Source organism: Amblyomma mixtum, chromosome 3, assembly GCF_055824585.1.
Source record: "Amblyomma mixtum isolate Tamu chromosome 3, ASM5582458v1, whole genome shotgun sequence".
NCBI classification, from domain to species: domain Eukaryota; kingdom Metazoa; phylum Arthropoda; class Arachnida; order Ixodida; family Ixodidae; genus Amblyomma; species Amblyomma mixtum.
The window spans coordinates 179,324,047-179,339,424 of NC_143014.1; the positions used below are offsets into that span (position 1 = coordinate 179,324,047).

Here is a 15,378-nt window from a genome sequence, read left to right on the forward strand (position 1 = left end):
TCGTACTTCTACGTGACGAAACCAGCCCTCGGTCCTGCCGAAGCAGCGGGTTTTAAATCCTATGTCCCCGCCCTCGGTGGGAGAATAACCAGTCAGGTACTGTACATACATCCACCCAATAACTTATTGGGGAAAGGAAAATACAACCAATGAATGATTGGAAAAGAAGGTAGCCCCTCGCGACACCGTACACATATGTACACTTTCTACTATCACTGCTGCGAGCTGCGAGAACATTCACTTTCCCACTTTCCCAACGCCCGGTTGACCCAAGTTCCAGGAAAGCCACTTCAATCCATCTGTTTCTCATCGTCGCTCCTCATGCCTGCAGCTAGCGTGACAATACGTCAAAGCACGTCGCTGCCGACATAGCACAAAAGCCACGCACTGTGACGCGGGTCAGCCTCGCCGTACACACGTGCACACAGGATGCCACCTAACGACTCCGTCCATGAGGGGAGTTTGACGTCTCCTGTAATCCCCCGCCATTCGGCGCCTCCCTTCTCCCGCTGGGTTGACTGACCCTTTTCTGTGCGGTTGTGCGGAGGGCCCAAGAGAGAACGTAATGGGCATTCCAATAACGCGACCGGATGCGTCGAACAAAATACGTCACCGCGAACTTCACTCTGGCATATAAAACACACAAATCAAGTAATATTAATATTGGCATGCAACATTTAAATGAGCTATACAATACGAAACACAAGACGAGAGACGTGGTTAAAATGACGTGGCTGCCAGTTTTTCAACGGCGCTGAGGGCAAATTTGAGCCGCGCAAGCAATTCCAATGGGCAACAATTCTTGAGTGCTTGCAGACGGTACGTGCGAAATCCGCGACTGCTGATGTAAGATACTGCAGCCTCGAAAGGGCACAAGATGACCTTTGTGTGATCCTTGAAGTTAATCTGGAAGGAGACAAAGCAATGACATGAAAAAGTGCTACCATGGCAGGAAACGATCTCAATCTTTTTAGGCTGAAGATATAACAAATTTGCCTAAAATGTTCATGAGTTGATGTGAAAGACGCTAAAGTCTAAAGTAAACCAATCGAAGATCGGCTCTGCTAAACATTACACTTGTACTACTGCCTAACCCTTCTAAAGGGCAACTGCAGCACTTTTTTTAGAATTTCGCGATATTCAAGGATTCAAATCTATATAGGCTGTAGGTAAAGTATGCCAAGTGTTTTTGCACTAGCATTTAAAATAGTGACGTAATCGACGATTGAATTTTGCGCTTCTCCTCAATGCAATAGAGGATTGCGAGGAAACTCAGCGTGACGCATGGAAGGTATGATTTCAAATTACCGCTGTCGTCAGCCACACCCTGCCCTGACTCGTTAGAGGCTGCCAAACAACTCTCGGCTAAAGTGACTTTACTCTCGGCAGGGTTCGCCTTCGGTGGCGTTGGTTTTTTTCCTTCAAAGCAGGCGTTCGTGCGTTGGATATGTACCGATACATTCGATGACGTCATCATGCGCCCCTCACTTGGCGTTGTGCGCTGCGGAGAAGCTTGAAGGGCGTCCGGATTTTAATCGGCGATTACTTCACTATTTCAAGTGCTAGCCAAAAAAGACTTCGCATGTTTTACCTGCAAGTTTCACATATTCGACCATCTTCAGCTCGTTGATTTCTAAAACCTATGCAGCTTTCCTTTAAATTTCTTTCCTTTAAATGTCTAATTTTTTTTCCCGTAATCGCGCGTTCAAAAATAGTTGGTAGACTATATAGATCGGTATTCAGCTTCTTTTGTTCTCTTCTGAAGTGTCTCTGTATGTGATAATAAGAAGTAGAAAGAACGACCACATTAATTTACTAGGTAAGGCGTCACCACCACCCAGATTCTAAGGGATGACATTAAGGTCTACCAGAAAAGCTGGGTATGGTTGCTGACTGCGGGCCACGTTGGCCAACGTGTAGGGCATTATAGACTGCTGATGTTAACGCCAACAGTTAAGCCCAGTGGCTGTGAGCGAGTGGGAAAGGCGGCGAAACGGTGAAGAGATAAACGTGCCTTGCCCGGGCCGATGGAGACCCTGATAGAGAATTCTCGCATAGCGCCAAAGACGACAAAAGCCATTTTGATGACGCCCGGCCTTCCAGCGTGCCTCTTGGGGACGACGTTGATAGCGACAGCACTGTTACTGTAGCTTTCAGCTAACCAATATGAGAATGGCGATGCTATGGGAATTCAGCGAAATGTAGGAACCCCCATGCATCATGACGCCCCACTGAGACGACACCTCGTCCTTTTAGGGAAACGCCTCGGACGTCGGGACATACTCATGCGCACTAACCACTTAACGGAGATCGTAAAACTGGTCAGCGCTAATAAAAAAGGTGTAAGAAGCAGACTTCTATAACGCAGTGCATATATGTAAAGGTTTCGTGTGCTGAATACTTCTGTGCATCATTTTCAGTGCGATCCACAATTTGTCATGCACATAATCCGGGCATTAGTCGATCTAATGAGATCCGCATTAATGAAATTTTTCTACACAGAACCATCAGCGTCTTATACCAATTTGACGCGGGCACATTTCATCGTGGTCGAGCCAATTCCGGCACTGCTACACTGCATGCCAATTATCCGGCATTGCTACACTGCATGCCAATTAAATCACGATCAAGCCCAATCCTGCTTGACCTAAAGTCAGTTGTTGAAGCGCGATCGAGCTTTTCGATTCAGACCAAGGGCTACTAACGTCGTGGACAAGTAAAAGTCAAATGCAAAGTAAAAGTGAAACATATACAGAAAGATGTTCTGTAAAACCCGTAAAAATTTATTTTTTTTTTGTATAATAATTAGTGCGCCTTGATTTCCAAAACTGTGTTAACGCTTTCAACACCTCGCGCTTGCCTGTTGTTACGACCGCGCACCGACCTCAAGCCTGAGAGGAATTTTCACGCGGTACCTCCCGTGAGCTGTCAGAAGACGCGCTTGAGAGAGGCGTCAGCGTGGAACCAACATCTTGAGCGTCGCCACGGCGGCGGCGTCAACCGTGGAAGGGTCTTCGGCTGGTGCAGGATAAAGTCCCCCCACCAGCTTTCATCTAGAAACTTTAGTGCAGGTGAAAGGGCTCGCCGACCAGCAGCTTTGGCGAGGCGAACGCTGTGTTGTGTGACCACTTGGGTGACTTGGGTGAAAACTTGAGTGACCCTTAGCTCAGACACTGGTGAAGTGCGGGCATTGCCAAGCCAGAAATCTTGGGATATTTGTGTATCTGAGCTGCCGAACTGCGTGTGAGCCGGTCCGTACTGGCGCAGTGCTCACTCCTCGTCTTTTCTCTCGTGCTCTTACGTGCGAAACTTGACTACTGTAAAAATGTAAACAAACCTGCAGCCTTCTCCAGCGCCTTCCGCCTCGCAACACGGTCTCCAGTCGCGCCGTTCCTGATTCGATCCCGTCTACGAACATGGACCACGACACTGCGGCCCATGTTCGCAGCGCTTACGGGCACAGCGCTTACGAGCACGGGCCGGTAATATGGTGTTTTGCGTGCGTTTGTGACGTAAGCTGCTGTAGTTGCGTCGCAGCCACGGGATTTTGATCGCAAGTGTCATTTGCTTTTACTTTATTACGAACCTAATTGTATGCCGCCATTTACCTAGTATATATGCAGCACCACCTGTCGTTCGGCAAGCCAACTCGTCTAACGGGATTGAGTGAAAACATAGCAACATTGCATATGGAGCGCGCTCGGAACTTCATTCGGGATCGGACTCGATGGGGACTGGAAGTGCCTGTGTGACAGCAGTATTAGCTCACAGACACTGCATACCTTAGACACCTAAAAGAATAGGCAAAGCAGTGCAAAGAACACGGATGACAGAAAGTTACAACACGCGCATGAACATCAGTCGGCGCCATTGACTGGAGGGCCTTCTATGAGCGGCATTTGCCTCTTCGTTATTGAGTTGTATCCCACTATAGTTCAATATTTCGGCCACCAGTACCGAATACCGCGTAACACTGCGGGCGTTTCAACTTTGGTTTGGTTTGGTTTATGGGGTTTAACGTCCCAAAGCGACTAAGGCTATGAGAGACGCCGTAGTGGAGGGCTCCGGAAATTTCGACCACCTGGGGTTCTTTAACGTGCACTGACATCGCACAGTACACGGGCCTCTAGAATTTCTCCTCCAAGGAAATTCTAGCCGCCGCGGCCGGGATCGAACCCGCGTCTTTCGGGACAGCAGCCGAGCACCGTAACCGCTGAGCCACCGCGGCGCTGTTTCAACTTTCATTTATGAGAAGACTACAGGTTGCGGTGAGATGTTGCGCGATTGTGTTGATAGTGAAGGCCACTCTTCCTGCGCGCTGCAAAACATAACTTGCAAAATGGCTCGTACGCTCACACCGACCAGTTCTGACGGCCATAGAAAATCGATAGCCCGGAGCAAACATTCGAAATTCTTGCTGTGATTGTGGATGTTCAGCGCCATAGTGCTCGTGGTGGTGGCCGAGGAAACCAAAAGCATTTGTCCGGATTTCTGGGCTTAGCTTTGAAGAAAGTAAATGATCATTGCCTATGTATGCATGGTTGCCGAGAGAGGAGAAAAAAATTGTAGAGCTAACATGCTACCTTAGCGCATGAATCAGCGAAAGCTGTTATAGTTTTGCATTCTGCCGTGGAACTACCCGCAGGTTGCGCATTCTGCCGTCTCATCATAGCCTCCTCCTTCCATTGTGGCCACCCTCTGTATTCTTCCTCTGGTAGCCGGTTGCGCCTTCCTCCGCTCTGGCCATAACTTTGCACCCTCTCTCTGTCAACTCGCACTTTCCCTCTGTTCTAAATGTGGGGAGGAGGATTTCCCTCTCTCCGCTTTGCCACTTGCCGCGGTTGGTAGGTTACAACTGTTAAATTAAATTTAATTAAGTTAGATTCGTTTCACGCCTGACGCTGTTGATTCCACGGTAGAATACAGGGCTGTATGGCTAAACTAAATCTACAACAGCTTTGCCTGTAAAAAAAATCCAAGATGTAATCACAAGAGCCTAACAGCTTATTTATTAGAGGTAACCGTCTGCCAAGAGGCTTCTGGCGCGAACAAAATGCAGGATAATGCGGCAGAATCAGGATTATTGCGCTCGCTGGTGCGCCGCATGGAAGAAATGAAACTCCTCGGTGTCGGCGTTGTGAGCGAAAAGCGGGTCGTCCACCTGGCACCTTGATCACGCGACCTTGTGAAGTCATCAACACCTGCCCACCGAGGCAGGTGGCAGTTACCTTTAGCAAGCGCGTACCGCGTCCCGCCACTGCATGGGCAAGCGCCGATCGAGTCCGACGAGGCATTGATGTGCTCGGGGATCGGGACCAGGGTCTTCACCGCATTAGGACGAAGCAGCCAGACAACGGAGGGAGGCCTTCGGGAGGAATAGCAAAGCTGAAAGGTTTATTCTACATTTTGGACAGTAGCAAGGAGACCAAAGTCAGAAAACGGGGAGGATGATCTGGCACCCCACAGATTGCTCCTTAAATGCAGTTCACATTCCCCAGGCACCCAGCTAGGGAATCTGATCTCTGGTTGAGCGTCCAATGGGCTGCTAGCGTCTTCTTAGGCTCCGCCCTCCCCACGTGATCGCGCACACCGCACAGACACACACACACACGGGCAAGGAGGAACTTGGCGTCTCGTGAGTCGCGAACTGTTTTCCCAGGCCCAAAGGTCGTTGTTGCTGTGTGATGATCCTGATCGATGGGGACGCGTACGCTGACCGCTCATACCGGTGACCTCTTCAGTTCGGTGGAAGGGATAAATCAGCCGTGTCGCCCCTCTGCTTTGTCTGCTGCCCAGGGCGCACGCGGGTAATGAGTTAGCGGCGCCGCCGCCCCGCCGTCGTCGCCACTGGGTCTCGTCGGTCAGTCCACGGGCAGTCCGGGAGAAACAACGCGCTCAGCCTTCCCGGCGAAGGGGATTAGACGCCTTTGTGTACGCCGACGCCGTCGCCAGTAGCTGCCCCACGCAGTGTCTCTTTTGTCTCCCCCGAACAGCAGCGCTTTCCGTCGCAGTAGCCTGATGACGCCGGACTGGCTCGCCTGTTTCCGCTGCCAGTCCCCAGGAGCGCAGTTCGGCACCAGAGCCGCATTCAGCATCGCCGGCGAAGGGGATTAGAGCTTTTGTCCACGCCAACGCCGCCGCCAGAAGCCGCCCCCAGGCACCCTTTTCCTTGCGTCTTCTCCGAAAAACAGCAGCGCTTTCGGCCGCATACCTGACGGCGCCTGTCTGGCTCGCCGTTCTCCGCTGGCTGGGCCTCCGATCATTACAGCATGCGTGCACGGTGTTGACGGGAACGAGGTGTCATCTAGCGCACTCCCGGCAACCTGCGCGTGCGCAGTGGCGGGTCGCTGTACGCGGTAAGTGGTAGCGGTACGCGCAAAGCTAGATCGCGAGAGTTGCTCGAGAGGAGCAACCTGGGTCTCACAAGCCCCACCGGTGGCAGTACCTGCCTTAGTAGGGCAGTGGCGCTTAAAGCCTTAACCACAGCGCCAGGAGTGGTAGAGCACTCCCAGTGATTTATGGGTGTAGAGTAGAGAATGACCATGTCTGCGAAGTGATACGCAAAGAGGACCCCAGGCCGCTAAGGGACCCATTAATGCTATACTGCGTCATACTCTTAGGCGGAGCTTAGGTGTCCCCGCCACTTTTTTTTTTGCTTTCTCGTTGTTCGGACTGCACCAAGGTTTTGTATGAGCCATGAAGTGGTTAGCCCATCATGTCTAGCTGAAAGATAGTAACATGACTGGATGTGTTACGCATAGAACAAACAACATGAAAAACGGATTTCGTCGGGCCTACTTGCAAGGTACCGTCGGTCAAGTAGAAGGAAATAGCCTGTTGCGAGCGCAGCCATGTCCCCAGGAAGGGCACTCGGGCCGGGCTGTCACTCTCCGATGGCCTGACGTCCGGCCCCGTGTTGACCAACAGCAGCTCCATGTAGCAGCAGGTGGACTTTAGCTGGCTGATTTTCTCCTCCAGCGTGGGAGGGTACTCGTTCAGGCGGTGCTGGTGCTCCACTCCGTTTTCGTCCACATATGTAATATCCCTGAAGGAGCAGGTGGGGAGTATGGTGAAGGCTGGTATTTTCTGCCACGGTTCAAAATTTTCTTTTCGGCACTTCCAGTCCCGCTTATTAGGCTATTACAGGATGATAAATTAAAGTATGACTGCAAAGGAGCGGTTACAAGACGTCCGCAGAAGGAAGAGCAAAGCATAGTCGGCTTCAAACTTGTGTGATGCTCTCAAACGGCACACTAAGCAGCCGCTAAGGTGACACAAGTCAGACGGACACGAGCGCCTTAAACGATCCAGCTGCTGCTTAGCTTCGCTTGCTATAGTCTGATGCATGCAGCTCGACCGTGCGACGCAAATTTGACGGCGACTATACAATCAGCGCATATTTCACAAGATCAAGCAACACAAACGGCAGTTTCAGGATTAAGGACATAACAACTCTATCACTGCAATGCCCGAGTGAAATCTGGCGATTTACAGTTAGTGTAGCCAATAAGTATTTTAACAAGTCAGATTTGCAGAACGAAAATGATGGGGAGTGCATGAAGTGAGTAAATGCAGGCGCAAATAGCGTGTCGAAGTTACCGAAAAAAAAATACGTTGCACGAAAAAAAAAAGTAATCCATTACACCAAAAAAGTAACCCGTTCCTTTTAACGAATAGAAGCACTCGCTGACTTTTCACCGGCTTCCTCACCCCTCTTTAAATGACCTTTTTTTTTTTTTATCTCACTGACGACTAAATTTCCTGCCGAGGTTTTTCAGTTTTCAGGCGCTGGAAACGAAATATAACCAGTAACTTAATCGCACGCACAAGTTACTCAGATGTAGTAACATAAGTACGTCACCCGTTTTGAAAAGATAACCAGCAAGTTCCAGCGTGAACAAAATAGCGTTTAACGTCGTTATTTGACAGCGTTATTTACAACACGCGATGAAGCATCGCTACCACGAATGCCCTGCAAAGTCGTGTGGTGTCACTGATGACAGGGCAATAGAGAGAATGTTTGCTTTACGCTCAAGTCGGCAAGCGCCAACTGACGCTCCCATATTGAGATGGAAGAGGAAAGGCAACTACTGTACAGGCTTTGCTACTGCCACCTAGCTTTCAGTCAGCAACCGATAAACCTTAACGCGCACAAATATGCCAAGACAAATATGCCAAATATGCCAAGGCGCAACCCTGCAGCGATGACCTTTTACAGTAGGCGAGCTCGGGTGCAACATGCGTACGTCGTTAAAGAGCCATTGCTGTACTGATGTGCTGAGCAGCAGCTACTTCAGACTTTCCCGTTTCTGCCATTTGCAACAAGTTGAGCAAACGAAGTGGCGCCTTGCACAGATGAAGAGAAAGCGGAGGGCCGTAATGTAGACAGACATGCTTCTCTATGAGCGCTACGGTGCAGCAATGCAGCAGAGCAAGTGGCAAAAAAAAAAAAAGTTGTGAACAGCCACACTTGATGCCGACGTGAAAGTCATACCTTGTCAAACAAACACAGTGGCGAAGTCCAGTTTACATAATATCAACCATTCGACCAATCCGTAGAGTAGTTATTCCCGTATTTCGTTGCCATACGGATAAACTCGTCTTCCTCGCGTTCCAGCCGAATAGGTGAAGCAGCTGCCTACTTGCTAGTTTTTGTACCTTTATAACGGCATGTAAATGAAATGTTCGAATATAAACGCTGCCCGTTTCGTGCAATGCTGCACTGAAACTTGCGCCCAACTTCCCAACTACGCTGCGTCGCACACTGCGCCATGCAGCACTACTGCTGAGGAGAGTTGCAAGAGTACATTTTACCGCATAAGACACTGCCGCGCATTTCGCAGCACTGAGACGCTCTGGTATGGGCATACTCTTTTCCCGACCACTTCCAGTAGCTAGTGCGCCGCTCTATACGCACGCACAGAGCAATTCTAGAAGAAAAAACAGCCACCAGTCGCAAGCCGGCATTCATTGAAGGGGGCTTTCTATACACCCATCAGTGACGCAGTACACAAATGAGTACGCAATTTGTTTTGTGCCGGCTTCGGTTGCTGCTCGGATGTAATGTGCCGCGAACTGCTGGAGATTATATTTGAGCATTTTGCGCTAAGCCATGTAGAACAATTTTAAACCAGCGTGCAAAATGAACGCAGAAAGCTATCTTCAAGAGGGACGCGCCTCCGAGTTTCACGTAAGCGCCGGTGTGACTCTAGAACATACGTGTATCCGTTCGCCTGTTTCGCACGCATCATCATTTTAAAATAGCCTCAAGTAAGCTTACTTGTTCACATTATGATTTCTTATCGAAATGAGCCGAAAGAAGTACAACTCACATATTAAAAGAATGTAGAGCCATGACGTGGAGATATCAGGACCTGACAGAAATTGCATGATTAATCATCAGGTAGGGCTGAAAATCTTTGTATACTATCTAGGCATGTTCCTTACAAAAGAAAAAAAATCGAAAGCTTTCCTCCGACAGGATCATAGTTATAGTTCGTGTGCAGTAAGTATTGCGTTCGAATCTCGGTGCTGTCGGGGACCCATTGGTATTTGAATGGGTACAAGAATGTCCCAACCAGGTGTTCAGCTTTGCCAGGTGTGAAAAGCTCGCAAAAGGAGCACCCCGGTTCCTGAACAAACTGCTGCGTCGACGAGTCGATGATCTGCATGTTCCATCGTCCAGCAGCTTGAATTTGCTTTGCGCGGCAAAACCGACCAAGACCTCCAATTTTTTAAACCTCCCTTCGCGGTTCCAGAGAAGAAGCCAGAGAGGAAACCGCCTTAAAAACCCCCACCTCTTCAACACCTCATCGCCTCAGTCAGGATGCCACCACCCTCCTTTGACGAGGAAAAATGACCCCCGGCGCCGCACACGTGCTCTAGTCCCTCCGTGTGCGGTAACCTATACTTCACGGTGTTACCCCAGCTGAGGAGGTTGCGCTTTGGAGGATCCGAGTCCATATCGCCCTCACTCTGACCGTCATTCAGAATTGGCGTCATTTGCAAGGCTTGTTCCTCTGCCCTGGATGTACAGAGGGCAAAACGCTTGTCTAGAACACGTTCTGGGCGTGTTGCGGTCTGAACACGGATGTCTAGCGATAACATCTTGTTAAAAATGGTCTGGGTGTAGGAATGTGCAGTTAAACTCAGAGGATTTCATCGTCATATTTTGCCTTTCTGCTCGCAGCGGCTTCAGGAGCCGCGGAACACACGGTTTCGTCGTTCTAGACATGTGTTTTGCCCTCTGTACATTATGCCTATCCAGGAAGTCGAATCTGATATTCGCCATTTTCTGTGGGTCCAGCCGGCTTTGAAACCGATGAGAATAATGCACCTGCTCGCATCGGGTCTTTCGCCAGACAGTTCTGCATCAGATGAGGCGGCATCATCGGTCTCACCTGACTTCAATAAATCTGCAAGCCCCTTTCTCCCGTACAAAAATCCCAGTTTTCCATTCATGTCACCATTTTTTTATGCCCTGAGGCAATAAACGCCCGCAAAAAAAAAAACAAACTCTTACACTCCGTTGTTCTGGAGCATGACGCAGGTGCCATTGCGGAACAAAATGCCGGCGCTGCCGTCACACAGTTGGTATCCAAATCCGTAGTCGTCAGTGTAATCCGCCCATCTGCTGATGCAGAAAACTGGTGCCGGGGCCTGGTCTGCAGCCTCGTCGGGCCATTCGAAGTTACGCTCAGGCGGCGAGACACTGCAAACGTCTCGCAGAAGCGACCGCAGCACTTCCACGTGCGCTTCTCCCTGTGTCCCGTTCAGCACGGGGCCCGACTCCCACGCCGGCGCCTCCTCCAGTGATGCGGAAGTATCTCCTGGCTCACCTGCTGCACATTACGAAGAATGCCCGGTCCTATAAACAACACTTTAATAAAGGAAACACTGGATAGTATTGACAGACAGCGATTCCAATGGCAGTGAAGAGTCCGCCAAGAATCAAGACCAACTAATACCAACATCCTCTGCCGCCGTTTTTGCAGAGCGACCCCTGGAATGACTTAAAAGGAAGAAAATGTAATTAGCTTTGAAATATAATGCAATGCAATCCCTTATACACACAATGAAACGCTCGTTACAACAAAGTAATTTATGGCGCCCTTTCAATTTGTAGACCCGCTGCCGTGCTCAGGTCTTTGGCGTCCAGCTGCTGATCCCAAGGTTGCGGGTTCCATCCGGGCCGCGGCGGCTGCCTTTCGACGGAGGCGAAGTAAAAAAAAAACACCTGTGTGCTCTGCGACATCAGTGCACGTAACCTCAGCTGCTCTAAATTAATCCGAAGCCTCACACTACGGCGTCGCTTATAGCCCGTGTCGCTTCGGGACGTTAAACCCCACAATTTAAAAATTTTTCAACACTATCATAGCTATATAGGCAGCGATACTAAAAATTTAATAAATGTGCAAAACATGCTGGCAGGTGACGTTAGCTATGCGGGTCCTGCTAAAACGGTAAGATGTGGAATGAAGTTCGGTCTAATGGACATCCCCACATCAGTACCAATACCATATATCTTCGAGGCTCGGTGTAGTCAGGGTCTTCTGATAATGTTTAAAATACCCTGGCGTAATGAATCGCTATTTAGCGAAATTCGTAATACAACTTTTTTTCCTTTCACGATTACAGTCTCAATTTAGGTTTAGCGAAGTTTCCACGTATCGCATACATGGAGCGGAAGACTTCATAACAAGCAGATAAGAATTATTGCCCTGAACTAACTTAATTTTTATACCGCCCTTTACGCGCAAACGTTGCAGCGAGCGCTGGGTACATGCGGGTCAAGTGGAGGCGAAACTTACCACTGCACCGTCTGTCGGGTTGGCACAAAACGCCGCATGGTTTTCGCTTTTTCGCGATAAGCAGTAAGCTCATGCCCAACCCTTATCACGTGAGGGCTCAGCATGATAAACAGCGCGCCGAAGTTATCTCAATCTCGGCCTCGCAAATAACTATATAAAGCACAGGGCAGTATATCACTGTCAGGATATTGCGGGCGGCTTGACGGCTGGTCGGCGCCGAAGTTATAATTAATCGGGCCAAACCTGCCCACCACTGCCCTCTCCGTAAGTTTGGAGGGGGAGGAGCGACAAACTTCTCCACCTCGCATGCGAAAGATGAGGTTCGACTGCTGACCGGCGATAGGGGCCACGCCTGATATGCCGTTGACCGGAGGCGTGAGGCGTAGACAAGTTCCTTAACAAACCCCCTTACTTGGGCAAAGGGTAACAACAAAAAGTTACAACACCAAGCCCAACAAAGTAGCGGCAATACACAGGCGCAACACGAATAACAAACACAAAGTGGGGACACTAACAACCATGAACAGGAAGAGGAAAACATTAGAGCAAGAACTATACAACAACGTTACACGATTAAAGCAATAATGTACAAAAGAATAGGACAAGAAATAGCGACAGAACAAAGAACAGAGCTCAAGCGAGTTGGCAGAAACGGTGGCATAGCTGCGGGATGGCAAGGTCGTTGTCACAGGCAGCGTCGGGCTGCGGATGCACGCGGGGCCGATGGGGGGCCGCGGATACGGGCGAACTTGGGCCACACTTCTTCGGGGCCGCCGTCGCCGCGCTCTACGCGTCATACACCCGCCTAGGCTCGCTTTCCGACTACTTCCCTGGCTGAGCTCACACAAGTCCGCACGCACCGAAATCTCCAAGCCAACTCCCCGGCTCGCGGCTTTCCCGCCGCCGCGTTCTCGTGGTAAACAAAAACTCAAAGCACAGCGCACCAACGATTTGCACATAGTGAAAAGAGAGAGGGGGGAGGGGGGGGGGGACACGAAGAAATTGAGCAGGAAACCGATGGTGGTAGTGGTTTATTTTAAAAGAAAAAAAAAAGGTCAAGCAAAAGAGTGTTGCCGGCCGCGGCAATTGCTATCTAATATCTTAAGCACCCGAGCTGCAGCCGGCAGAAATGAAAGGGAAAGGGAGACTATAGTGAGGAGAAGTATAGAGGGGAGCGACAGCAAGAAAGGACAGGGGAGAGCTTTGTACACTATTTACTAAATACAAAAGTAATCAAGTTCACGCCGCTCGCGCGCAAATGTCCAAGCATTGTCCGAAAATAAGTGCGCTCGAGCGGCCACTGTTCACAATCACTTACAAAAAAGGAAGTAAACTGTATGGACATAGCCGCGAGAGAAAGCCACGGTCCTAACGAGGGGTATGCTACTTGCGAAGGTCGGGAAGGGTGCCAGGGCATTCAACCGACAGCTCCCCGTTCCCACCATGTGCAAGCGCTCGCTACCCCGGCGATAATACTATGAGCGGGCGGAGTAGCCTTGACCCTCCAGCGTCGCGAGTGGTCAAATGTCCACACCGGGGGGGGGGGGGGGGGGGGGGGTCAAAATCGTCGCCACCGCACTGCGACATGTTTCTGAAAGACAGAGGCGCCTTGCCTACCTCTGCTGCAAAAGTAAAATACGTACAAGGCAGGCACGACTTTGTCACAATCACAAATGACATTATCTAGCATGTTGCCCGGACAAGCCCATGCGACACCGGGACGACGGGATACTGCGTCAACAAAGGCGAACATGCTTAAAGCAGCCATCACAACAGCTTAGCTCTCAGCCGCAAATGCCATGCGCCCTGAGGCATTTTAGTCTAAGCATACAGCGGCTCTTGATAGCATAATCATTGCGGGAGTTTCTCAAAGAAAATTGCTCGTTAATCCGGAATGAAAATATGCTGCAGACAAGAGAGTGTTTAGGAATCTGTAAAGTCGAGAACATGCGGGGACGCTCAAACCTCAACGTTACGAAGTGTGGAAAACAGGTTTGGTTTGGTTTATGGGGTTTCAAGTCCCAAAGCGACTGAGGCTATGAGAGACGCTGTAGTGAAGGGCTCCGGAAATGTCGACCACCTGGGGTTCTTTAACGTGCATTGACATCGCATCGTACACGGGCCTCTAGAATTTCGCCTCCATCGAAATTCGACCGCCGCGGCCGGGATCGAACCCGCCTCTTTCGGGTCAGCAGCTAAGCACCATAACCACTGAGCCACCGCGGCGGCGGCGAAGTGTGGAAAACAGCGAAGACGTGTGTTGGATCATCGTTCGACTGCATTTAGGATGGAAAGCAGGTACTGAAAAGTTCACTAAAACTAAAACTGTTACAAGAAAGTAAAATGACCTGTTAAGCGGAACGTGAGTAAAAGAAGTTAGATTTCAGCCACCGGTTGCAGTGGGAATGCGGACGCACTTTTTTCCCCAGACAAATCACAGAATGGTATTTTATACCTCCATTTAAATGACTGATTCCAGCACTTAGCCTAATAATGCTACAGGGTCTGCATAAAAAGTATGGGGAAAAGCTTCAGAAAAATAGATTTATTTCAGATAACGGTACCATGCTACAAAATTCTTCAAAGTAGATCCCCTGAGCATCGACGCACATTTGCCAACGGCTTTTTCATGACTCGAAGGCTCCACGGGAGACGGATTTGAAAGGCCCTTAAGGGCACTCGTGCAAGCTTCTTTCACGGCACTCATGGTGGTGTCCTTTGAGGGAGGTGAACTTAAGTAGAACAGAAAACTGGGCGAGTTGGTGAAGGTTCAACATTATGTACAGCGCGAAAAACTAAGACAGGGGAAGAAACACGCAAACAAACAAGCGCAAGGATTTCACTTTTGGAAATAGGAAATAGACTGCTGGTGCCAAGTCGAGACTGTAAGGGGGTTTGGGAATTTTCGCGATGCCGTTTAACGTCAGGTAGTCGCTGACCTTTGTGCAGGTGTGGATGGTTGCATTGTCGTGACCAGTGACGGTCCCAGAGTGTGGTTTTAGGGGGGGCGGGGGCAGATTTCCGCATATCAAAAAAGAAAAAAAAATAGAAACGATTTTTTGTTTATTTATATAAACAAAAAATTTTGCGCGCTTTGTAGTTGAAAATAAATGCCGAACGCTATAGACGTTATACCATTACTCAGTCTTTCATTGTTAACGTTTACGCCAGCAGTATTCATTGTCAATACCAGGGGAAACAAGCCGACGGCTGAGATATCCCGCCACGGCATGTCCGCGAAGGTCAAAGCATCTGCCCGGACATTTCACCAGTGGGATTAGCGGCCTTCATTACACAGTTCTGGGAAGTGGCTTTGTTCCGCCCTCAGTCCCCTCCTTCGAGGAGGTTGGTCGGCGCTCCTTGTGAAGCCAAAAAGAGATGATCCCCTCGCTGGCGTCGCTGTGTCCCATGGTGGGATAAAGACATGAATGGCTCTTTGCCGCCCAACGAGGTTGCTGGCCACCGCAACCGCAGGTGAATGGCACCGCCGTCGGCGCCGCGCCGGCGGCATGGCAAAACAGCGGTGGGGGCACGGCGGGACCACGATACCTCGACAATCACTACGAAT

The 15,378-nt window shown here is 49.9% G+C and overlaps 1 protein-coding gene across 1 annotated transcript in view; it reads right to left on the reverse strand.

Moving 5' to 3' along the window:
- Positions 1-720: 720 nt before the first annotated feature.
- LOC149352867 (serine/threonine-protein kinase PLK1-like) overlaps positions 721-15,378 on the reverse strand; it is a 47,360-nt gene continuing 32,702 nt past the window's right edge. The window contains exons 6-8 of the mRNA XM_089575734.1: positions 10,523-10,841; positions 6,799-7,045; positions 721-906 (exon numbers count right to left, since the gene is read on the reverse strand). Coding sequence (XP_089431860.1) covers positions 721-906; positions 6,799-7,045; positions 10,523-10,841 — 752 coding nt within the window. The remainder of the gene's footprint in view (positions 907-6,798; positions 7,046-10,522; positions 10,842-15,378) is intronic.